The sequence below is a fragment of the Salmo salar genome, chromosome 18 (genome assembly GCF_965601325.2).
Source record: "Salmo salar chromosome 18, fSalSal1, whole genome shotgun sequence".
NCBI lineage: Eukaryota > Metazoa > Chordata > Actinopteri > Salmoniformes > Salmonidae > Salmo > Salmo salar.
Genome location: NC_138308.1, coordinates 42,676,490 through 42,701,653, shown reverse-complemented (window position 1 = coordinate 42,701,653; position 25,164 = coordinate 42,676,490). Strand labels below are relative to the sequence as shown.

At 44.7% G+C, this 25,164-nt stretch overlaps 1 protein-coding gene across 3 annotated transcripts; it reads left to right on the top strand.

Annotated features, from left to right (window-relative positions):
• The first annotated feature begins 867 nt into the window (after positions 1–867).
• LOC106560222 (serine/threonine-protein phosphatase 2A 55 kDa regulatory subunit B delta isoform) lies at positions 868–23,455 on the top strand. Of its 3 annotated transcripts, XR_014381375.1 has the most exons (11): positions 868–1,049; positions 1,306–1,380; positions 10,888–10,985; positions 11,186–11,351; positions 11,550–11,662; positions 14,228–14,405; positions 15,876–16,040; positions 18,943–19,112; positions 20,459–20,550; positions 22,155–23,052; positions 23,119–23,455. XR_014381375.1 is itself a non-coding variant. In XM_045701113.2 (10 exons), exons 1-10 carry the CDS (start codon positions 1,043–1,045, stop codon positions 22,432–22,434), a joined length of 1,344 nt encoding a protein of 447 aa, XP_045557069.2. In that variant the 5' UTR covers positions 868–1,042; the 3' UTR covers positions 22,435–23,455. The 3 variants fall into 3 exon arrangements, 2 of the variants coding, with proteins under 2 accessions (XP_045557069.2, XP_045557070.1); XM_045701113.2 differs by having other exon boundaries at positions 22,155–23,455; XM_045701114.2 differs by lacking the exon at positions 868–1,049 and adding an exon at positions 1,084–1,218 and having other exon boundaries at positions 22,155–23,455.
• Positions 23,456–25,164: the final 1,709 nt, after the last annotated feature.

Genomic DNA, 25,164 nt, shown 5'->3' with positions numbered 1-25,164 from the left:
ATAGAGGTTTACAGGACAATACATCAATACATCTTTAAAAAAAAACAACGTTATTACTTTTCAGTCCCTGAGCAATAGTAATGGCGTCTTTTTGTAGACATTAACTCCACCATGGTTCGTTTGGTAAATCCTATGGGTAAATGAATGTAGTTTTGTTGGGTTTTCGGATAAACACCCAAAATAAGCAGTGTGGTAAACACAGGTTTAGGAGATCTCATACGTTCTGTTCTGTGAGATAATCCTCATGAGCTAACGTCACTTTTTGTGATTTTTTAAGCATTTGTGTAATTAAAAAAAAATAACATAAAGGTTTCATAATTCATAAATGTCATGTTAACTGATTGACATTATCTCATAGAATAATAAATATAAAATATCCTAAGCCTGTGTTAACCTCAGACCTTGTTTTCGCTGTTTATTCTAAAAAACTATTCTTTCCCTGTGAATTTTCCCATAGGAATGGCTGAACGAACCAGTGTTAACTCATTTCCGGTTTTTAGGACTACAAACTGGCGATTTCTATTCCCTGGTATAAAAATGGTTGTAAAACGCCAGCCAATGGCCTAGGATTATGCTCTGTATATCTCTTAGATTTCCATGCCTATGACAATGTCTCTGTCATATATTGTGTCGAATGTCTTTATCTAAGTATGAAAAAAAAAAAATAGAGATGTTTTGAAAAAACATTGAATGGTCATTATGGGGGAAAAACACACAGATAACAGTCCACTTTCCCACGCCTGTATCTGTCAGCTCGCCAAGGCCCTGCGAAGCTGCGCATAAACGGTGCACTTCTGAGGCGGTCGAGGGACTGAAATAGACTTCTGAAGCGTCTAAATGACGTCACCGTGTCATGTCGACTGTCAATGTGCGCCATTTTGGATTGAAAAAAAAAAAAAATCACGGGCATTTCTGTAAGCCCATATTCACGAGTCTAAATAACTGTTTCCTTGTAATAACCTGTACTGAAATACAATCCTTACAACTCAAAACACTATCGGAAGAGCCCCTAAAGAAGCCAGTTCTGTTGCAGAAAGTGGCAATGGCAGGTAAGGTTGACAACTTTGTAGGCGGGGGCCCTACACTGTTCTCACGCATCAGCGCGGCCTAAAAGCATTGCAAGTTTCTTGGCTAGCAAGCAACCGATAAGCTCTGAGAATGTGTGCCAAATTACACTCCATAGTTAGCTAGTTGCTATGTTGAAGTACACATTTAAAGGTGGGAATAATTTCTCTCTGTTTCTTTAACATCTGCTAGTATTTTCTGTCTATTTATTCACCTTATTCAATTTGTGATGTTTTGTAGGTGTCGGAGGAGGGAACGATTTCCAATGGTGCTTCTCTCAAGTGAAGGGAGCCATAGACGAAGATGTGGCTGAAGGTAAACTCGTTTCCATTTCAACAGATCGATGAACATTTTGAATGTTATTCATTGACCTAATCACGGGTGTTTTGTGCAAGCTAACGTTAGCAAGCTAGCAACGTCGCTAATACAGATGGTTGCTAGTTAACTATCTAGCTAGCCTAGTGCCTAAGTTGGCAGCATTCAAACCTTGTTAACTCGCTAGCTAGATAACTAGCAAGGCTAGCCAATTATAGCTATGGCTATTTAGGGGAGCTCTCTAGTTAGCTGCACGTGCTATTGTTTTGGCTAGCTAGGTGTAGGTGGTTGACCTATAGTTATTGTAAGCACATGGTTTAGTTAACAGTTGTTCTCACTTCACCAGGCAGAACAAGGTCAGATATTTGCTAACTACATCTGTCACTAAACATAGGCTTTAACTATATAGTTATAGACCTATAGCTGTGAAAACACTGCAAGATCTTGTAACACTGTCAGTGTTGGTGTGAAAGAGAATCATGGATACATTGCCCTGCACACCCCTGTTATCTAAGACGGCATCGATTAGGATGTAGCTACACATTGATCTGGCCTGTAAGGCCTGCTATTGGCTGGCAGTGTGAAGGCTGACAGATTTGGTGATGCTGGTCCCTCTGGTTTAAAATAAGCGTGTCTCAGACATATAGGGGTGCCTTCCTAACTGTACAGTACGATCCACAGGTTCCCACACAGTACAGTGTGTAACTAGCTAATCACCTTGGTCTCTCAAAGTGGAAAGATGTATGTTTATATCTGTACAGGACTATCTTTGCTGCACTACTGTGATACTGATTCTGAAGCTATTCGGTTGTGTAGTTTGGGACTAGGACTACTTGTCGTACTGACATTATATTTTGCACCACAATTAATCATCTGTTTTTGAAGAAAGGGATTGGTCTGTGTATCTGTTGTGGACTGGCAGGTGGCACACTGTGCTGGGGCATCCCAGGAGAAAGGGCAGGAGGGATACTGCTGTGCTGCTGTCAGCTGGTCGTTTCCGGCTCCTCTCCTCCTCACTGCTGCTTTGTTATAAATAATCCAGTGGCCTAGCTGTGAGATGTGGCACTAAAAGAGACACCGAGAGTGAGAGAGTCCCCAGCATCACGGGGAGAGAGGGCCCCCTAGCATCAGGGGGAGAGAGAGCCCCCCCCCCCAGCATGACGGGGGGAGAGAGAGAGAGCGCGCCCCCAGCATGACGGAGAGAGAGCGCGAGCGCGCCCCCAGCATGACGGAGAGAGAGCGCGAGCGCGCCCCCAGCATGACGGAGAGAGAGAGAGAGAGAGCACACCCCCAGCATGACGGGGAGAGAGAGAGCGTGCGCCCCCAGCAGCACAGAGGGGCCATCTGAATCTTTCCTGCCCAGTCATCCATACTGCAGCCTCTCTCTATTCTTCATGAACAAGCCATACATGTGCATGAAGACTGAAACAGAGAGAGACTACCTCAATTTGTTTAATAAAGAAACCCTCATTTTCATTCTCGGCCAAAGCTTTCGCTACGTTATGTCCTAATGAATACGACCCTTGGCTCTGCATCATCATACAGTCTCAACCAGCACAGAGAATAAATAGATTTCCCTTGCTGCGGTCTTGTTGTACAGGCCGTGCTTAGATCTTCCATGGCTGGGTGCACTTCCCTGACGTCAGCTGCATCCTTTAACCAAGGTATAGAGTCCTAGTACCTCTTTATAATATGCTACAGGGGCGCTGCACTGCGCCTGACCCATTGGCTTCCAGCCAAACGGGGTGGGGGGTGGTTGTGTGTCTAAAGTGGTTAGGTTGTGAGCATAGAGACATATTCATTATCTGTAAGTTAATGTACAACAAAGTACATCTTATCAAAGACTCCAGTCACCCAAGTCATATACTGTTCTCTCTGCTACCGCACGGCAAGTGGTACCGGAGCGCCAAGTCTAGGACCAAAAGGCTCCTTAACAGCTTCTACCTCCAAGCCATAAGACTGCTGAACAATTAATCAAATGGCCACCCGGACTATTTACATTGACCCCCCCCCCCCCCCCCCCCCCCCCATTTGTTTGTACACTGCTGCTACTCGCTGGTTATTATCTATGCATAGTCACATTACCCCTACCTAGATGTACAAATTACCTCAACTAACCTGTAACCCCACACATTTACTCTGTACCGGTACCCCCTGTATATAGCCTCGTTATTGTTAGTTTTAATTTGTATTTTACTATTTTTACTTTAGTTTATTTGGTAAATATTTTCTTAACTCTTTCTTGAACTGCATTGTTAATTAAGGGCTTGTAAGTAAGCATTTCACGGTAAGGTCTACACCTGTTGTATTCGGCGCACGTGAACCTGTAAGACGTGATGTCACGTGAACCCGTAAGACGTGATGTCACGTGAACCCGTAAGACGTGATGTCACGTGAACCCGTAAGACGTGATGTCACGTGAACCCGTAAGACGTGATGTCACGTGAACCCGTAAGACGTGATGTGATGTGATCATAATGGCTATCTAGACAGACATGACTGGAATAGACACTACTGTGTTCACTCACAGGATCTTATCCAATCAAGTAGGTTTTCAAATCAAATGTTATTTGTCATCATCCTTGGTAAGCAACCGGTGTACAGTCGTGGCCAAAAGTTTTGAGAATGACACAAATATTAATTTCCACAAAGTTTGCTGCTTCAGTGTCTTTAGATATTTTTGTCAGATGTTACTATGGAATACTGAAGTATAATTACAAGCATTTCATAAGTGTCAAAGGCTTTTATTGACAATTACATGAAGTTGATGCAAAGAGTCAATATTTGCAGTGTTGACCCTTCTTTTTCAAGACCTCCGCAATCCGCCCTGGCATGCTGTCAATTAACTTCTGGGCCACATCCTGACTGATGGCAGCCCATTCTTGCATAATCAATGCCTGGAGTTTGTCAGAATTTGTGGGTTTTTGTTTGTCTACCCGCCTCTTGAGGATTGACTACAAGTTCTCAATGGGATTAAGGTCTGGGGAGTTTCCTGGCCATGGACCCAAAATATTGATGTTTTGTTTTCCGAGCCACTTAGTTATCACTTTTGCCTTATGGCAAGGTGCTCCATCATGTTGGAAAAGGCATTGTTCGTCACCAAACTGTTCCTGGATGGTTGGGAGAAGTTGCTCTCAGAGGATGTGTTGGTACCATTCTTTATTCATGGTTGTGTATTTAGGAAAAATTGTGAGTGAGCCCACTCCCTTGGCTGAGAAGCAACCCCACACATGAATGGTCTCAGGATGCTTTACTGTTGGCATGGCACAGGACTGATGGTAGCGCTCACCTTGTCTTCTCCGGACAAGCTTTTTTCCGGATGCCCCAAACAATCGGAAAGGGGATTCATCAGAGAAGATGACTTTACCCCAGTCCTCAGTAGTCCAATCCCTGTACCTTTTTGCAGAATATTAGTCTGTCCCTGATGTTTTTCCTGGAGAGAAGTGGCTTCTTTGCTGCCCTTCTTGACACCAGGCCATCCTCCAAAAGACTTCGCCTCACTGTGCATGCAGATGCACTCACACCTGCCTGCTGCCATTCCTGAGCAAGCTCTGTACTGGTGGTGCACCGATCCCACAGCTGAATCAACTTTAGGAAACGGTCCTGGCGCTTGCTGGACTTTCTTGGGCGCCCTGAAGCCTTCTTCACAACAATTGAACCGCTCTCCTTTAGGTGCAATCTTACTGGCAGCAATATCCTTGCCTGTGAAGCCCTTTTTGTGCAGAGCAATGATGACGGCATGTGTTTCCTTGCAGGTAACCATGGTTAACAGAGGAAGAACAATGATTCCAAGCACCACCCTTCTTTTGAAGCTTCCAGTCTGTTATTTGAACTCAATCAGCATGACGGAGTGATCTCCAGCCTTGTCCTCATCAACACTCACACCTGTGTTAACGAGAGAATCACTGACATGATGTCAGCTGGTCCTTTTGTGGCAGGGCTGAAATGCAGTGGAAATATTTTTGCCGGATTCAGTTCATTTGCATGGCAAAGAGGGATTTTGCAATTAATTGCAATTCATCTGATCACTCTTCATAACATTCTGGAGTATATGCAAATTGCCATCATACAAACTGAGGCAGCAGACTGTGAAAATTAATATTTGTGTCATTCTCAAAACTTTTGGCCACGGCTGTAGACTAATGGTGAAATGCTTATTGACCGACCCTTCCCAACAACGCAAGGAGAAAGATAAACAAATAATAGAAGGATAAAAACATGAGAAATCAATACAAGCTGAGTAGTGATAATTTGGCTGTATACACAGAGTACCAGTACCAAGTCAATGTGCAGGGGTACTAACATGGCTGTATACACAGGGTACCAGTACCAAGTCAATGTGCAGGGGTACTAACATGGCTGTATACAAAGGGTACCAGTACCAAGTCAATGTGCAGGGGTAATAACATGGCTGTATATACAGGGTACCAGTACCAAGTCAATGTGCAGGGGTAATAACATGGCTGTATACACAGGGTACCAGTACCTAGTCAATGTGCAGGGGTAATAACATGGCTGTATACACAGGGTACCAGTACCTAGTCAATGTGCAGGGGTAATAACATGGCTGTATACACAGGGTACCAGTACCAAGTCAATGTGCAGGGGTAATAACATGGCTATATACACAGGGTACCAGTACCAAGTCAATGTGCAGGGGTAATAACATGGCTGTATACACAGGGTACCAGTACCTAGTCAATGTGCAGGGGTAATAACATGGCTGTATACACAGGGTACCAGTACCAAGTCAATGTGCAGGGGTAGAGGTAATAACATGGCTGTATACACAGGGTACCAATACCAAGTCAATGTGCAGGGGTAGAGGTAATAACATGGCTGTATACACAGGGTACCAGTACCAAGTCAATGTGCAGGGGTAATAACATGGCAATAAACACAGGGTACCAGTACCAAGTCAATGTGCAGGGGTAATAACATGGCAATAAACACAGGGTACCAGTACCAAGTCAATGTGCAGGGGTAATAACATGGCAATAAACACAGGGTACCAGTACCAAGTCAATGTGCAGGGGTAGAGGTAATAACATGGCTGTATACACAGGGTACAGGTACCAAGTCAATGTGCAGGGGTACGAGGTAAGGGAGGTAGCTCTGTACATATAGATAGGGGTAAAGTGACTAGGCAACAGGATAGATAATAGACAGTAGCAGCAGCGTATGTGATGAGTCAAAAGAGTTAGTGCAAAATGGGACCAATGCAGATAGCCCAGGTAGCTATTTGGTTAACTATTTAGCAGTCTTGTGGCTTGGGGATAAAAGATGTTCAGCGTCCTGTTGGTTCCAGACTTGGTGCATCGGTACCGCTTGCTATGCGAAAGCAGAGGGAATAGTCTGACTTGAATCGCTGGAGACTTTAACAATTTTTAGGGCCTTTCTCTCACACCGCCTGGTATAGAGTGCTTGAATAACAGAGAGCTCGGCCCTAGTGATGTACTGGGTTGTACTCACTACCCTCTGTGGTTCCTTGCGATCAAATGCCAAGCAGTTGCCATACCAAGCGTTGAGGCAGCCGGTCAAGATTCTCTCAATGGTGAAGCTGTTTAACTTTTTGATGATCTGATGGCCCATGCCAAATATTTTCCGCCTCCTGAGGGGAAAGAGGTGTTGTTGTGCCTTCTTCACGTCTGTGTTGGTGTGTGTGGACCATTATAATTCCTTAGTGATGTGGACACCGAGGATCTCAGAGCTGTCGACCCGCTCCACTACAGCCACGTGGATGTGGATGGGGGCGTGCTCAGCTCTCCGTTTCCTGTGGTCCACGATCGGCTCCTTTTTGTCATTTTAGGGTGCCGTCCAATAGTGAGCGTTAATCGTGTGTTTCAAGACTTCTAGTTATTACTTATTGTTTCTAGGCCTGGGCTATACCACCGAATATGGTATAAACGCTATATTTTGAAATAGAGAAGGTATGATTTTTCAATACTGTTTGAAAAATAAATAGATATATTTTAAGTTGAGTATAATTATAAGAAATATAGGATGTTAATTAAATTATCCAGCTCAGGGCTCCAGCTATGCATTTGGTTTGCTAAGTGGCTAGATGTGAAGATGAAACTTCTTGGTTACAGTAGAGACATTCAACCCCCTCTTGGTAATACCATATACTCCGCTATGGTACAGAAACGGTATGAAAATCTGCATACCACCCAACCCTAATTTTAAGCCTTCGAGACATGGATTGTGTATGTGTGCCATTCAGAGGATGAATGGGCAAGACAAAAGATGCCTTTGAAAGGGGTATGGTAGTAGGTGCCAGGTGCACTGGTTTGTGTCAAGAACGCAACACTGCTGGGTTTTTCGCGCGCAACAGTTTCCCGTGTGTATCAAGAATGGGCCACCACCCAAAGGACATCCAGCCAACTTGATAACTGTGGGAAGCAGTGGAGTCAACATGGGCCAACATCACTCTTTGACACCTTGTAGTCCATGCCCACAAATTGTGGCTGTTCTGAGGACAAAGGAGGGTGCAACTCAATATTAGGCAGGTGTTCCTAATGTTTTTTTTACACATTTTGTTAAATGGAAGAAGTTTGGAACCACCAAGACTCTTCCTAGAGCTGGGTGCCCGGGCCAAACTGATCAATCAGGGGAGAAGGGCCTTGGTCAGGGAGGTGACCAAGAACCCAATGGTCACTCTGATAGAGCTTCAGAGTACCTCAGTGGAGATGGGAGAACCTTCCAGAAGTACAACCATCTTTGCAGCAATCCACCAATCAGGCCTTTATGGTAGAGTGGCCAGACTGAAGCCACTCCTCAATAAAAGGCACATGACAGCCTGCTTGGTGTTTGCCAGAAGGCACCTAAAGACTCTCAGACCATGAGAAACAAGATGCTCTGGTCTGATGAAACCAAGATTGAACTCTCTGGCCTGAATGCCAAGCGTCACGTCTGGAGGAAACCTGGCACCATCCCTATGGTGAAGTATGGTGGTGGCAGCATCATGCTGTGGGGATGATTTTCAGCAGCAGGGACTGGGAGACTAGTCAGGATCAAGGGAAAGATGAATGGAACAAAGTACAGAGAGGTCCTTGATTAAAAACCTGCTCAGGACCTCAGACTGGGATGAAGGTTCACCTTCCAACAGGACAAAGACCCTAAGCACTCAGCCAAGACAATGTAAGTGTGGCTTCGGGACAAGTTTCTGAATGTTCTTAAGTTGCCCAGCCAGAGCCCAGACTTGAACCTGATCGAACATCTCTGGAGAGACCTAAAAATAGCTGTACAGCGATGCTCCCCATCAAACCAGACAGATTGATAGGATCTGCAGAGAAGAAAGGGAGAAACTCCCCAAATACAGGTGTGCCAAGCTTGTAGGGTCACCCCCCTGAAGACTTAAGGCTGTACTCATTGCCAAAAGTGCTGCAACAAAGTACTGAGTAAAGGGTCTGAATATTTATGTAAATGTGATTTTTCTTTTTTGCATAAATGTCTAAACCTGTTTTCGCTTTGTGATTATGGAGTATTCTGTGTAGATTGAAAATGTTTTATTTAATACATTTTAGAATAAGGCTGTAACGTAATGAAATATGTAAAAAGTCAAGGGGACTGAATACTTTTCGAAGGCACTGTATGTTTTAAGATCATCTTTGTGAACTAACAATCACAACAACAAAAACTACAGACACTCTGACAGCATAAGCCATGGCAAAATGTGTAGAATTACAGGAAATTAGCTTTAAAAGAGAGATGTTGCTACTGTGGCCAAGAGGAGGGCATCTTTGGCAGTGGACTTCAGAACAGAATTTATAGCCTAGCTAGCCTACTACTTGTATCGAGCATATTACGTATTTTTCAGGAGACTAGCATGGCTCATGGTTGTTTTGTCTTGCTGTGATGCCAAGTCCCCCACTGAGCTGCTAGTGTTGTTGCAGTGGGTTCTCCACCCCTCACAGCCAGAAGAGGACTGGCCACCCCTCATAGCCTGGTTCCTCTCTAGGTTTCTTCCTAGGTTCTGGCATTTCTAGGGAGTTTTTCCTAGCCACCGTGCTTCTACACCTGCATTACTTGCTGTTTGGGGTTTTAGGCTGGGTTTCTGTACAGCACTTTGAGATATCAGCTGATGTAAGAAGGGCTTTATAAATACATTTGATTTGGCTGTTTTGTGTTGTCATTATTCTCCAGTGAGCTTCTAGTGTTGTTACAGTGGGTTGTGTTGTGTTGTCATTATTCCCCAGTGAGCTGCTAGTGTTGTTACAGTGGGTTGTGTTGTGTTGTCATTATTCCCCAGTGAGCTGCTAGTGTTGTTGCAGTGGGTTGTGTTGTGTTGTCATTATTCCCCAGTGAGCTGCTAGTGTTGTTGCAGTGGGTTGTGTTGTGTTGTCATTATTCTCCAGTGAGCTTCTAGTGTTGTTACAGTGGGTTGTGTTGTGTTGTCATTATTCCCCAGTGAGCTGCTAGTGTTGTTACAGTGGGTTGTGTTGTGTTGTCATTATTCCCCAGTGAGCTGCTAGTGTTGTTGCAGTGGGTTGTGTTGTGTTGTCATTATTCTCCAGTGAGCTGCTAGTGTTGTTGCAGTGGGTTGTGTTGTCATTATTCCCCCAGTGAGTTGCTAGTGTTGTTGCAGCGGGTTGTTTTGTCATTATTCTACAGTGAGCTGCTAGTGTTGTTGCAGTGGGTTGTCTTGTCATTATTCCCACAGTGAGTTGCTAGTGTTGTTGCAGTGGGTTGTCTTGTCATTATTCTCCAGTGAGCTGCTAGTGTTGCAGTGGGTTGTCTTGTCATTATTCTCCAGTGAGCTTCTAGTGTTGTTGCAGTGGGTTGTGTTGTGTTGTCATTATTCCCCAGTGAGCTGCTAGTGTTGTTGCAGTGGGTTGTGTTGTCATTATTCCCCCAGTGAGTTGCTAGTGTTGTTGCAGCGGGTTGTTTTGTCATTATTCTACAGTGAGCTGCTAGTGTTGTTGCAGTGGGTTGTCTTGTCATTATTCTCCAGTGAGCTGCTAGTGTTGCAGTGGGTTGTCTTGTCATTATTCTCCAGTGAGCTTCTAGTGTTGTTGCAGTGGGTTGTGTTGTGTTGTCATTATTCCCCAGTGAGCTGCTAGTGTTGTTGCAGTGGGTTGTGTTGTGTTGTCATTATTCCCACAGTGAGCTGCTAGTGTTGCTACAGTGGGTTGTGTTGTCATTATTCTCCAGTGAGCTGCTAGTGTTGCTACAGTGGGTTGTGTTGTCATTATTCCCCAGTGAGCTGCTAGTGTTGTTGCAGTGGGTGCTACAGTACAGGATGCCGTGTGCCTGATAGGGTTCAGGCCTATACTGAGAGGGGAATGTTCATTAGGCCCCGCTCTTTATAATATGATTGAAAAACCCACTGCTACGTCAGACTGGATATTGATCATGTTTTTGTTTTGTGACGTAAACCTAACCCGTGTTATTGTGTGTCATAAGTTCAGGTTTATTTATCATTATTTTTTACATATGTAAAAAAAAAAAACTGCCTACATGAAATGTTATGCGCTCATGACGTTTTTTTGTTGTTGTCTCTCTCAGCCGACATAATCTCAACGGTTGAGTTTAACTATTCTGGAGAACTACTAGCAACAGGAGACAAAGGAGGCCGGGTTGTCATATTCCAACGGGAACAAGAGGTCAGTTAACTATCAAACAGCCATAAATCAATAGAAAAAAACAACGTTTAAGACTAAAACGCACCTTGAAAACATTAGTCGGATTCACCTTTTAATATAGCATGTGATGTACAAAATCGTATTTAATTTATTTTTTGAAGTGCATTGTGGTGGTTGTGAAATATAGTCGTACTAATAATGAGCTGGTTTATTTCTTCCAGAGTAAAAACCGTCCTCATTCCAGAGGAGAGTACAATGTGTACAGCACTTTCCAGAGCCATGAACCCGAGTTTGACTATTTGAAAAGCTTAGAAATCGAGGAGAAAATCAACAAAATAAGATGGTTACCTCAACAAAATGCTGCACACTCTCTGCTCTCAACAAACGGTAAGTCACGGAGCTCTTCGTTCGTATTTCTGATAACATTAGGTCGAGGTGACGACGCTTCAGCACCACAGACGTTCCAAGGAAATGCACTGAATGTTGAACTGTAAAGGTAGCTTAACCCCTTCCTCTAAAGTCTTTTTACAGACGGAAGGCCAAGGTGACTGTAAATCTGTGCTAATTGCCTTTTTCACAACCCAGACAAAACCATCAAGCTATGGAAAATCAGCCAAAGGGACAAAAGAGCAGAAGGCTACAACTTGAAAGACGAGGATGGAAGACTGAGAGATCCTTTTAGAATCACGTCGTTACGGGTATGTCTCATCTTGTTCATCACCGTTTACCTGATATAGTTTTGAATGATCCCGATCAGGGAAATAAAAAAATAAAAACACGTAAAGTATTTGGAGTGGAAATGTGAGGGAGAAAATACATGGCACCGAGTGACGGTCTGATATTAACCTGCCGTTCGTTCTCCGTTTGTTAGGCGCAGTGTGTTTTAGGAACCGTTCGTTCTCCGTTCGTTAGGCGCAGTGTGTTTTAGGAACCGTTCGTTAGGCGCAGTGTGTTTTAGGAACCGTTCGTTCTCCGTTCGTTAGGCGCAGTGTGTTTTAGGAACCGTTCGTTAGGCGCAGTGTGTTTTAGGAACCGTTCGTTCTCCGTTCGTTAGGCGCAGTGTGTTTTAGGAACCGTTCGTTAGGCGCAGTGTGTTTTAGGAACCGTTCGTTAGGCGCAGTGTGTTTTAGGAACCGTTCGTTCTCCGTTCGTTAGGCGCAGTGTGTTTTAGGAACCGTTCGTTAGGCGCAGTGTGTTTTAGGAACCGTTCGTTAGGCGCAGTGTGTTTTAGGAACCGTTCGTTCTCCGTTCGTTAGGCGCAGTGTGTTTTAGGAACCGTTCGTTAGGCGCAGTGTGTTTTAGGAACCGTTCGTTAGGCACAGTGTGTTTTAGGAACCGTTCGTTCTCCGTTCGTTAGGCGCAGTGTGTTTTAGGAACCGTTCGTTAGGCGCAATGTGTTTTAGGAACCGTTCGTTAGGCGCAGTGTGTTTTAGGAACCGCCCGCCGTTAGCCGTTCTGACATTTTCACAAGTTTGGACAAGTAGAATCAGTTTGCACTCGGTTCGCAAATTACGTCCGGCACTCTGTTCAGAGGTGCCAAGTACTCTTGGCCGGCAAACGCTACCAGTGTGTCCGTGCCTTTTTAAACAGTGATTATGTCATCCCTTCTGATCCATCTCGCATATGATTGCTTACCTGATATACGATTGACATATTATTGATATTATTTGTTAGTAAAAAAAAATAAAAAAAATGTAAAAGTATATAATATACAGTTCCTTCAGAAAGCACTCACCCCGCCGTGACTCCTTCCGCACCCCGCCGTGACTCCTTCCGCACCCCGCCGTGACTCCTTCCGCACCCCGCCGTGACTCCTTCCGCACCCCGCCGTGACTCCTTCCGCACCCCGCCGTGACTCCTTCATCACCCCGCCGTGGCTCCTTCATCACCCCGCCGTGACTCCTTCCGCACCCCGCCGTGACTCCTTCCGCACCCCGCCGTGACTCCTTCCGCACCCCGCCGTGACTCCTTCCGCACCCCGCCGTGACTCCTTCATCACCCCGCCGTGACTCCTTCATCACCCCGCCGTGACTCCTTCATCACCCCGCCGTGACTCCTTCCGCACCCCGCCGTGACTCCTTCATCACCCCGCCGTGACTCCTTCATCACCCCGCCCTGACTCCTTCATCACCCCGCCCTGACTCCTTCATCACCCCGCCCTGGCTCCATCATCACCCCGCCCTGGCTCCTTCCGCACCCCGCCGTGACTCCTTCCGCACCCCGCCGTGACTCCTTCCGCACCCCGCCGTGACTCCTTCATCACCCCGCCCTGGCTCCTTCCGCACCCCGCCGTGGCTCCTTCCGCACCCCGCCGTGACTCCTTCCGCACCCCGCCGTGACTCCTTCCGCACCCCGCCGTGACTCCTTCCGCACCCCGCCTTGCCACAGCCCGAACCCAACACAGACCTGTGATCTCTTAGTTTAATTAAACTCTTTTAAATACATATTTTAATAAATCTCTACTGTTGCTAAATTGTTGACGCCCCAAAAATATGGAATATTAAATCATATTTCTGCCCACTTTGAAGAGGCTAGGACTGTCCACATTTACTTTTACTCTGCCAACAAGACTAGTAACAAACAGAAAATCAGAAAACCCCATAGTAACACGGGAAACTGTTGAGCGTGAAAAACCCAGCAGCTTTGCTGTTCTTGACTCAGACCGGTGCGCCTGGCGCCTACGGCCATACCTCGTTCAAAGGCACTTAAATATTTTGTCTTGTCCATTTACTCTCTGAATGGCACACATACACAATCCATGTCTCAAGGCTTAAAAATCCTTCTTTAACCTGTCTCCTCCCCTTCATCTACACTGATTGAAGTGGATTTAACAAGTGACATCAATAAGGGATCATAGCTTCACCTGGATTCATCTGGTCAGTCAATGTCATGGAAAGAGCAGGTTTTGTCCACTCAGCTGCAGAGGGAAAGGAGAGAGCATGCGAAAATCAGTTTTGATCAGTCATGGAAATAAAAGTTCTGAAAACATGTTTGCTCACTATTTTAAAATGGATGATAGAGAACAAGCAATAGGATGAAAATCCACTATTTTTGCCGCATGTACAACCAACTAGCACCCGCTAGCGTTATCTAGCAAAAAATATATATATATTTTGAGTCAAAGTATCGATATAATATTGCGATATGTAACTAACTCCCCCCTACTTCACTACTACATGTATTTGTCATCTTCAGAAAATGAGCGAACTGCAGGTTATTTTTAAACGTCCTATATCTTCATAATAAAGGATGCTTTGTTCCAGGTGCCTGTGCTGCTGCCCATGGATCTGATGGTGGAGGCTAGCCCAAGGAGGATATTCGCTAACGCACACACATATCACATCAATTCCATCTCTGTAAATAGTGATCATGAAACATACCTTTCAGCTGATGATCTCAGGGTTAACCTCTGGCACTTAGAAATCACAGATAGAAGTTTTAGTATCCTTTTTAATCACAAAAAAGTACACAACATGTATTTCATTTAAATGTGAAGATTTGTGTGTTTCTACCTGTGAGTGTGTCTACCTGTGAGTGTGTCTACCTGTGAGTGTGTCTACCTGTGTCTACCTGTGAGTGTGACTACCTGTGAGTGTGTCTACCTATGTCTACCTGTGAGTGTGTCTACCTATGTCTACCTGTGAGTGTGTCTACCTATGTCTACCTGTGAGTGTGTCTACCTGTGAGTGTGTCTACCTATGTCTACCTGTGAGTGTGTCTACCTGTGAGTGTGTGTACCTGTGAGTGTGTCTACCTGTGAGTGTGTCTACCTGTGAGTGTCTACCTCTGTCTACCTGTGAGTATGTGTACCTGTGAGTGTGTCTACCTATGTCTACCTGTGACTGTGTGTCTACCTGTGACTGTGTGTCTACCTGTGACTGTGTGTCTACCTGTGACTGTGTGTGTACCTGTGACTGTGTGTGTACCTGTGTCTACCTGTGAGTGTGTCTACCTGTGAGTGTGTCTACCTGTGAGTGTGTCTACCTGTGAGTGTGTCTACCTGTGAGTGTGTGTGTACCTGTGAGTGTGTCTACCTATGTCTACCTGTATGTGTACCTGTGAGTGTGTCTACCTGTGAGTGTGTCTACCTATGTCTACCTGTGAGTGTGTCTACCTATGTCTACCTGTGAGTGTGTCTACCTGTGAGTGTCTACCTGTGTCTACCTGTGAGTGTGTCTACCTGTGTCTACCTGTGAGTGTGTCTACCTGTGTCTACCTGTGAGTGTGTCTACCTGTGACTGTGTGTCTACCTGTGACTGTGTGTCTACCTGTGACTGTGTGTCTACCTGTGACTGTGTGTCTACCTGTGTCTACCTGTGAGTGTGTGTACCTGTGAGTATGTCTACCTGTGAGTATGTCTACATGTGAGTGTGTGTACCTGTGAGTATGTCTACCTGTGAGTGTGTGTACCTGTGAGTGTGTCTACCTGTCTACCTGTGAGTGTGTCTACCTGTGAGTGTGTCTACCTGTGAGTGTGTCTACCTGTGAGTGTGTACCTGTGTCTACCTGTGTCTACCTGTGAGTGTGTCTACCTGTGTCTACCTGTGAGTGTGTCTACCTGTGAGTGTGTCTACCTGTGAGTGTGTACCTGTGTCTACCTGTGTCTACCTGTGAGTGTGTCTACCTGTGTCTACCTGTGAGTGTGTCTACCTGTGAGTGTGTCTACCTGTGTCTACCTGTGAGTGTGTCTACCTGTGAGTGTGTCTACCTGTGTCTACCTGTGAGTGTGTACCTGTGAGTGTGTCTACCTGTGTCTACCTGTGAGTGTGTCTACCTGTGTCTACCTGTGAGTGTGTCTACCTGTGAGTGTGTCTACCTGTGTCTACCTGTGAGTGTGTCTACCTGTGAGTGTGTCTATGCCCTTGCCATGTCCTGGTGGTGTTGATCCTTGATCGTGCCCCCCTCCCCCAGACATTGTAGATATAAAGCCTGCCAATATGGAGGAGCTGACAGAAGTCATCACAGCTGCAGAGTGCCATCCACACCAGTGTAATGTATTTGTGTACAGTAGCAGCAAGGGGACCATCCGCCTCTGTGACATGCGAGCTGCTGCCCTCTGTGATAGGCAAAGCAAATGTAAGTCAATAATATCATTGGGTAAAACTTTACATAAATAGATAGAATAATATACTGAACAAAAAAAATATAAACGCAACTTCAAACTGAGTTACAGTTTATATATAGGAAATCAGACAATAGAAATACATTCATTAGGTCCTAATCTATGGATTTCACATGACTGGGAATACAGATATGCATCTGTTGGTCACAGATACCGTGTGGATCAGAAAACCTGTCAGTATCTGGTGTGACCACCGCTTGCCTCATGCAGCGCGACACATCTCCTTCACATAGAGTTGATCAGGCTGTTGATTGTGGCTATGGAATGTTGTTCCACTCCTCTTCAATGGCTGTGTGAAGTTGCTGGATATTGGCGGGAACGAACACGCTGTCGTACACCTGGATCCAGAGCATCCCGAACATGCTCATTGGGTGACATGTCTGGTGAGTATGCAGGCCAGGGAAGAACTGGGACATTTTCAGCTTCTAGGAATTGTGTACAGATCCTTGCGTCATGGGGCCGTGCATTATCATGCTGAAACATGAGGTGATGGCGGCGGATGAATGGCACAACAATGGGCCTCAGGATCTCATCACGGTATCTCTGTGCATTCAAATTGCCATTGATAAAATGCAATTGTGTTTGTTATCCAAAGCTTATGCCTGCCTCCACCATAACCCCATCGCCACCATGGGGCACTCTGTTTACAAAGTTGAAATCAGCAAACCGCTCGCCCACACGACGCCATACACATCCTCTAAAATAACGTTGAAGGTGACTTATGGTGGAGATTTGAATGTTCATGTGGTGGACTTTCCTGCAGTCAGCATGCCAATTACATGCTCCCTCAACTTGAGACATCTATGCCGTTGTTGTGTGAAAACAACTGCACATTTTAGTGGCCTTTTATTGTCCCCAGCACAAGGTGCACCTGTGTAAAGATGATGCCGTTTAATCAGCTTCTTGATATGCCACACCTGTCAGGTGGATGGATTATTTTGGTAAAGGAGAAATGCTCACTCTAACAGGGATGTAAATTTGAGAGAAATAAGCTTTTTGTTGCGTATGGAACATTTTCTGGGATCTTCTATTTCCGACTCATGAAACATGTTGCGTTTTTATATTTTTGTTCAGTGTAAATGCGCCATTTAGGAGACGCTTTTATCCAAAGTGACATACAGTCATGCATGTATACGAAGTAGTGAACTTGCATCCAGTTACTTGCAGGGTTCAGAAAGGATGGATACATGTACACTGAATGCACCTGTCGTTTTATTGATTGAAATAAATCTGGGGTCTCTACACAATGTATGGGTTTCTACAGTATCTTCAACATTATTACTATAGCTCTGATAGGATAGGAGCACCAGAGGTGTGCTGGGTTTCTACAGTATCTTCAACATTATTACTATAGCTCTGATAGGATAGGAGCACCAGAGGTGTGCTGGGTTTCTACAGTATCTTCAACATTATTACTATAGCTCTGATAGGATAGGAGCACCAGAGGTGCGCTGGGTTTCTACAGTATCTTCAACATTATTACTATAGCCCTGATAGGACAGGAACACCAGAGGTGCGCTGGGTTTCTACAGTATCTTCAACATTATTACTATAGCTCTGATAGGATAGGAGCACCAGAGGTGCGCTGGGTTTCTACAGTATCTTCAACATTATTACTATAGCCCTGATAGGACAGGAGCACCAGAGGTGCGCTGGGATGTGTTCTGGGTCACATAAGGCTGAAGAACGCTCAACTCTGTTCTGTTCTATCGAGGCGGAGTTGAGTGTTGATAACTGGTCGTGGGATTTGCTAGCAACAACAATGAGCCACCATCAGTCGATTCTTGTAAAAATGGCAGTTCTGAAAACCCTTACCTGTACCTATGTTTGTCTTGTACATCTGCGGCCCTTCCGCAGGATGCTGAAATTCATACTTTCAATAAAAACTTTTAGCACATACAACCACCGACTGTTTCCTCATTACGACGTCAAGTGAGATTCAACTGGGTCCCTGCTATCCGGGATCCTTTGGTTGTCCGTACCCCATTTTGAAGTTGACATTTTAAATGTTAGGGTATGGAAATCCCAAGGATAGCAGATAGCACGGACCCAATTGAATCTCACCTGACATAGTAAAAGCAACGAGGGAAAAGTCGCCGGTTGTATTTGCTAAAAGTATGAATTTCAGCACCCTGGGGAAGGGCCGCAGTTGTACAGGAAAAGCATAGGTACCGGTGTTATGCCGAAAAATCAATTCTGGCACTGGGGAGATTTTCCACAGAACAGCGTTTTCAGAATTGCAATTTGTTTTTACAAGAGTCGACTGATGGTGGCTCAATGTTGTTGCTAGGAAGTCCTGCGACCTGTTATCAAAACTCTACTCCAAATAAGAGAACGGAGTTGAGCGTTCCTCAAACTAAGTCAGATGTGTTTTCACATACAAGCTGTTTTTGTGTGTTTTCACAGTAGTTTCCCTCTGATGTCAGCAGGTGATGATGTAACATACAGAATGATGTAATCCGTGTAGTACCCTCTCAGTTCTTTAGGGTAGCGGTACAACTGTTAAGGAATATAGGCTTTGTTTTCGGCTGATTAGAGAGCTTTCATTGTTTATTTATAGACTAGGATGTATGATGCAGTTATAATACGTTGTAAGACTTGTCATGAGCATGAATGATTCCTCTATAACGTCTTAATTAATTATCATGTAATGATTCTTCAGTTGAATGACAGTAAGGCTCATACACCCTGGCTTGCAATGCCAGGATTGAGGCTTTGATTACCAGGACCACCCATACAATAACATGTCTGCATGCATGACTAAGTCACTTGAGATAAAAGCGTCTGCTAACTGGCCTATACGTTGCTGTTTTAAATGAACTGGTTTGGAATGGTTTATATTTATTTGTTTCTCAGTCTTCGAGGAGCCAGAGGACCCTAGCAGCCGGTCCTTCTTCTCAGAGATCATCTCCTCAATATCTGATGTGAAGTTCAGCCACAGCGGCCGTTACATGATGACCAGAGACTACCTGTCAGTCAAGGTGTGGGATCTGAACATGGAAAACCGGCCTGTGGAGACTTACCAGGTACTGACTGGAACTTTACCTGTAGAGACCTGTCTGTAGAGACTTACCAGGTACTGACTGGAACTTTACATGTAGAGACCTGTCTGTAGAGACTTACCAGGTACTGACTGGAACTTTACCTGTAGAGACCTGTCTGTAGAGACTTACCAGGTACTGACTGGAACTTTACCTGTAGAGACTTACCAGGTACTGACTGGAACTTTGCCTGTAGAGACCTGCCAGGTACTGACTGGAACTTTGCCTGTAGAGACCTGCCAGGTACTGACTGGAACTTTACCTGTAGAGACCTGCCAGGTACTGACTGGAACTTTACCTGTAGAGATCTGCCAGGTACTGACTGGACTTTACCTACATTCCTCTGGCTATAGAGCACTACGTTATAGTACGTTGTGTAGTAGTATGTTTTCATCACATTTTGAATGAATTGCAGTGGTATGAAAACAGCCAGAAACAATATGTATAGTGAACAAAGATATAAACCCAACATGCAACAATTTCAACACTTTTACAGTTCATATAAGGAAATTAGTCAATTGAAATAAATCCAATAGGCCCTGATCTATAGATTTCACATGACTAGGCAGGGGCGCAGCCATGGATGGGTCTGGGAGGGCATAGGCCCATCTACTGGGGAGCCAGGTCCAGCTAGTCAGAATTACTTTTTTCCTCACAAGGGCTTTATTACAGACATAAATACTCCTCAGTTTCATCAGCTGTCTGGGTAGCTGGTCTCAGACAATCCCACAGGTGAAGAAGCCGGATGTGGAGGTCCTGGGTTGGCGTGGTTACATGTGGCCTGCTGTGAGGCCGGTTGGACGTACTGCCAAATTCTCTAAAACGATGTTGGAACATTTGATTCTCTGGCAACAGCTCTAGTGTACATGCCTGCAGTCAGCATGCCAATTGCACGCTCCCTCAAAACTTGAGGTATCTGTGGCATTGTGTTGGGTGACACAACTGCACATTTTAGTGGCCTTTTATTGTCCCCAGCACAAGGTTCACCTGTGTAACGAGCATGTTTAATCAGCTTCTTACTATATACCACACCTGTCAGGTGGATAGATTATCTTGGCAAAGGACAAATGCTCACTAACAGGGATGTTAGTGCACAACATTTGAGAGAAATAAGCTTTTGGTTTGTATGGAACATTTCTGGGATATTTTATTTCAGCTCATGAAACATGGGACCAACACTTTACATGTTGCTTTTTATATTTTTGTTCAGTGTAGATATGTTATTTTGTTAAATCTTTTAAATTCTTGTCTCAAGAATGAAAGACACATTCTTCCTAAAGGCCAAATAAATGAACTGATCTGAACTGTTTTAATGTGTTTATTTTGTATAGGTGCACGAGTACCTCCGTAGCAAGCTCTGCTCGCTGTATGAAAACGATTGCATCTTCGACAAGTTTGAGTGCTGCTGGAACGGTTCTGACAGGTACCGTACCGCAAGCCAATGGACACTGAACTTTAGAATCAGTTTGAAAGTTATGATCTCATAAATGGACCCACAACACACAAATAACAAACACCTGCATTACAATCAATGGCTGTATATACAAAGGCCTGGATCACCTGACTCCATTCATTCCTATGTGAAGACTCAACAGCGCATTGAAGATAAAATCGGCCTTGAATTTCCGTGGTTTCAATGAGAGGGGGCAGTCGTTCTCCCCTGATTACAATTCATACCTGCAATCGACTGCCAAGCAAAGACAACTACAACATTACTCTTCTAGAACCATGACGACGTTACAACATTACCCTTCTAGAACCATGACGACATTACAACATTACCCTTCTAGAACCATGGCGACGTTACAACATTACCCTTCTAGTACCATGACGACGTTACATTACCCTTCTAGAACCATGACGACGTTACATTACCCTTCTAGAACCATGACGACGTTACAACATTACCCTTCTAGAACCATGACGACGTTACAACAGTACCCTTCTAGAACCATGATGACGTTACAACATTACCCTTCTAGAACCATGACGACGTTACAACAGTACCCTTCTAGAACCATGATGACATTACAACAGTACCCTTCTAGAACCATGACGACGTTACAACATTACCCTTCTAGAACCATGACGACGTTACAACATTACCCTTCTAGAACCATGACGACGTTACAACATTACCCTTCTAGAACCATGACGACGTTACAACATTACCCTTCTAGAACCATGACGACGTTACAACATTACCCTTCTAGAACCATGACGACGTTACAACATTACCCTTCCAGAACCATGATGTCGTTACATTACTCTTCGAGAACCATTATGACGTTACAACATTACCCTTCTAGAACCATGACGACGTTACAACATTACTCTTCTAGAACCATGATGACGTTACAACATTACCCTTCTAGAACCATGATGTCGTTACATTACTCTTCTAGAACCATGATGACGTTACATTACCCTTCTAGAACCATGATGACTCTACAACATTACTCTTCTAAAACCATGATGAGTCTACAACATTACCCTTCTAGAACCATGAGATTAGAACATTACCCTTCTAGAACCACGATGAGGTTACACCAATACTCTTCTAGAACCACGATGACGTTACACCATTACTCTTCTAGAACCACGATGACGTTACACCATTACTCTTCTAGAACCACGATGACGTTACACCATTACTCTTCTAGAACCACGATGACGTTACTCTTCTAGAACCACGATGACGTTACTCTTCTAGAACCACGATGACTTTACAACGTTACTCTTCTAGAACCACGATGACGTTACAACGTTACCCTTCTAGAACCACGATGACGTTACAACATTACTCTTACCCCTTTGATGGGTTGCTTTCTTTACACTAGATAAATAAATACAATGTCAATTCTTTATCTAGTATTTTTGTCCAGCACCGAATTTCTATTTAATAATAGGTCTTTATAATAATACATGGTATTTATATAGCGCTTTTCAAGGACCCAAAATCACTTTACAATTGTAGACATTTTTGGGATGTGCAATTCACCTTGTTTTGCTGTTCCTCCTCCACAGTGCCATCATGACGGGCTCATACAACAACTTCTTCCGGATGTTTGACCGGAACACGCGGAGGGACATCACGCTGGAGGCCTCTAGAGAGAACAGTAAACCTCGGGCCATCCTGAAAGCCCGCAAGGTGTCCACCGGGGGGAAGAGGAAGAAGGATGAGATCAGCGTAGACAGTCTGGACTTCAACAAGAAGATCCTGCACACCGCCTGGCACCCAAAGGAGAACGTCATCGCTGTCGCCGCCACCAACAACCTCTACATATTCCAGGACAAGATCAACTAAACTTAACAATCTCCCCCCCCCCCCCCCGAAACTGTTCCGACCCTCCCGAACCCAGCCATCATACCTACCTACCGCGAATGGACAGAAATCTTGTACGTTGCATAGTTAAGAATAGTCGTTAAATCTGTTTAAAGAAACAACAGCAGCCTTGTCTGTCCTCCTAATGAAGAAGAAATGTGATGCACTTGTTTCGTTGTGTAGCCAGACGCCTGGTCGCCTGCTGGAGTCAGATGGCCTGTTTCTTTAGAGTCTGAGGTGTTGGTTGGTTGGTTTGCGTCCTGTCTCGTTGTGAGGGCAGACAGAGGCAGGCAGGAGCCCCAAGTCTGACTCTGGACAGACTAGCCCGGGCCTGACTGCAGCAGAAATATCGATGGACAGCACTCAACAAAGAGGCCAAAAAATGTCCGTTTAAAGTTAGTGTATTTATTTAAAAGTCTGAGCCTTGTTTTACTTCCTATGATTTGACGACACGTTATGGAATAAGGAGGAAAGATGTTGTTGAAGTCAGAATGAGATATTAGTCTCTTAACTGTAAATCTGGGCCTTGGAGAAACTGAAATAAAATTAGCTTAATAAGTAGGGTTGCAAATTCCCAGGTAACTTTCCTAAAATTCCCAGGTAACTTTCCTAAAATTCCCAGGTAACTTTCCTAAAATTCCCAGGTAACTTTCCTAAAATTCCCAGGTTTTCCAGAAATCCCATTTGGAAGATTCCCAGAATCGGAAAGGAATCCTGCAACTAGGATGTTGGGAAAGTTAGGGGAAATGTAGCAGCCTTACTGGTAACATTCCTCCTCCCTGGCTGACTCTCAGGCCTCCGTGTTGGACCTTGCTAAGCTCTTAAACACAGGTCTCCATGTTTGGTCAGTGGACAATTGTTTTTGGTTATTTTTAGTTTTTGGTTATTTTTAGTTTTATCCTTTTTTTTTTTCTTATGTATAATAACATTTTACTCATTGACTGTATCTATATAACCACACCGTCTGGTGTCAACCACTTAATAAAAGTAACGAAAACCACAACGACGAGACGCATTTTTACATTCTGAAATGAATCTGAGTTTGTTATGTTCTACTTTGCGTGTCATTTGGTAGATGTGGACAGTCAACCTACTGGCCACACAATGCCTTTTCTAAGGCACCTGATTGACCATTCTCCTTTATTAGGCAGCTCACTACTGGAGCTTGTGAGAATCCTGTTATTGGCTCTGTCAGTATTTTTTATTTAACTAGGCAAGTCAGTTAAGAACAAATTCTTATTTACAATGACGGCCTAGGAACAGTGGGTTAAACTGCCTTGTTCAGGTGCAGAACAACAGATTTTTACCTTGTCAGTTCGGGGATTCAATCCAGCAACCTTTCGGTTACTGGCCCAACACTCTAACCACTAGGCTACCTGCTCTAACCACTAGGCTACCTGCCTCTAACCACTAGGCTACCTGCCTCTAACCACTAGGCTACCTGGCTCTAACCACTAGGCTACCTGGCTCTAACCACTAGGCTACCTGGCTCTAACCACTAGGCTACCTGGCTCTAACCACTAGGCTACCTGGCTCTAACCACTAGGCTACCTGCTCTAACCACTAAGCTACCTGGCTCTAACCACTAGGCTACCTGCTCTAACCACTAGGCTACCTGGCTCTAACCACTAGGCTACCTGGCTCTAACCACTAGGCTACCTGGCTCTAACCACTAGGCTACCTGGCTCTAACCACTAGGCTACCTGGCTCTAACCACTAGGCTACCTGGCTCTAACCACTAGGCTACCTGGCTCTAACCACTAGGCTACCTGGCTCTAACCACTAGGCTACCTGGCTCTAACCACTAGGCTACCTGGCTCTAACCACTAGGCTACCTGGCTCTAACCACTAGGCTACCTGGCTCTAACCACTAGGCTACCTGGCTCTAACCACTAGGCTACCTGGCTCTAACCACTAGGCTACCTGGCTCTAACCACTAGGCTACCTGCTCTAACCACTAGGCTACCTGACTATAACCACTAGGCTACCTGCCGTATTATCTTAGATCCTGATACATTGTAGTCCAGTAAGACAGGGTGGCTTTAAGAAGGATTCTACAGCCTTAATCTCTCGAGGAGGAAACCCTCAGTGATGCCCCCTGCAAGTTTCAACTGTACCAACCATGTTTTAAGTTGTGTAATAGCATCCGATATGTTCTACAGAAGACTACTGTCCTTTTTTAGTTTTTGCTTGAATGGGTTTGTTGTCCTGTCTGAACTCTGGTACAGTCAGGATCCTGCGGTCGGTCTGCAGAAGAGGAAGATGTTTAACTGTCGTGTCTCTACTATCCAGACATCATCCTCTCCTTCAGCTGTACTGATCTGGAAGAACTGACCAGATGAAAGCCAGCTTCATGGTGAGACCTGTCTAGTCTTTTCCAATCAGTGTAGATAAGAGACTAGTAGAGGAGCGATTTTTAAGACGATTGGGAGAGCCATAGGTCGTTCCTGCCCAACTAGATGTGCAGGCATTGCGTTTCATCAACCAATGGTTGTTTGCCACGTCATTGACTGTGCACTAGAGCAACAAATTGCTATATATGATGTGGTTATCCGATATGTTAAATACCTATCCAGGCGTTGTAAAATCTGGCATGTGTCTGCAATGTTGTCGGGCAGGAACTCGACCAGACCAGACACAACTGCTGAATGCCTGCCTTCCTCCAGACAAAACTGGCCAGCAGTCGTTCAGTCAACTCCAAAGGAACCACGA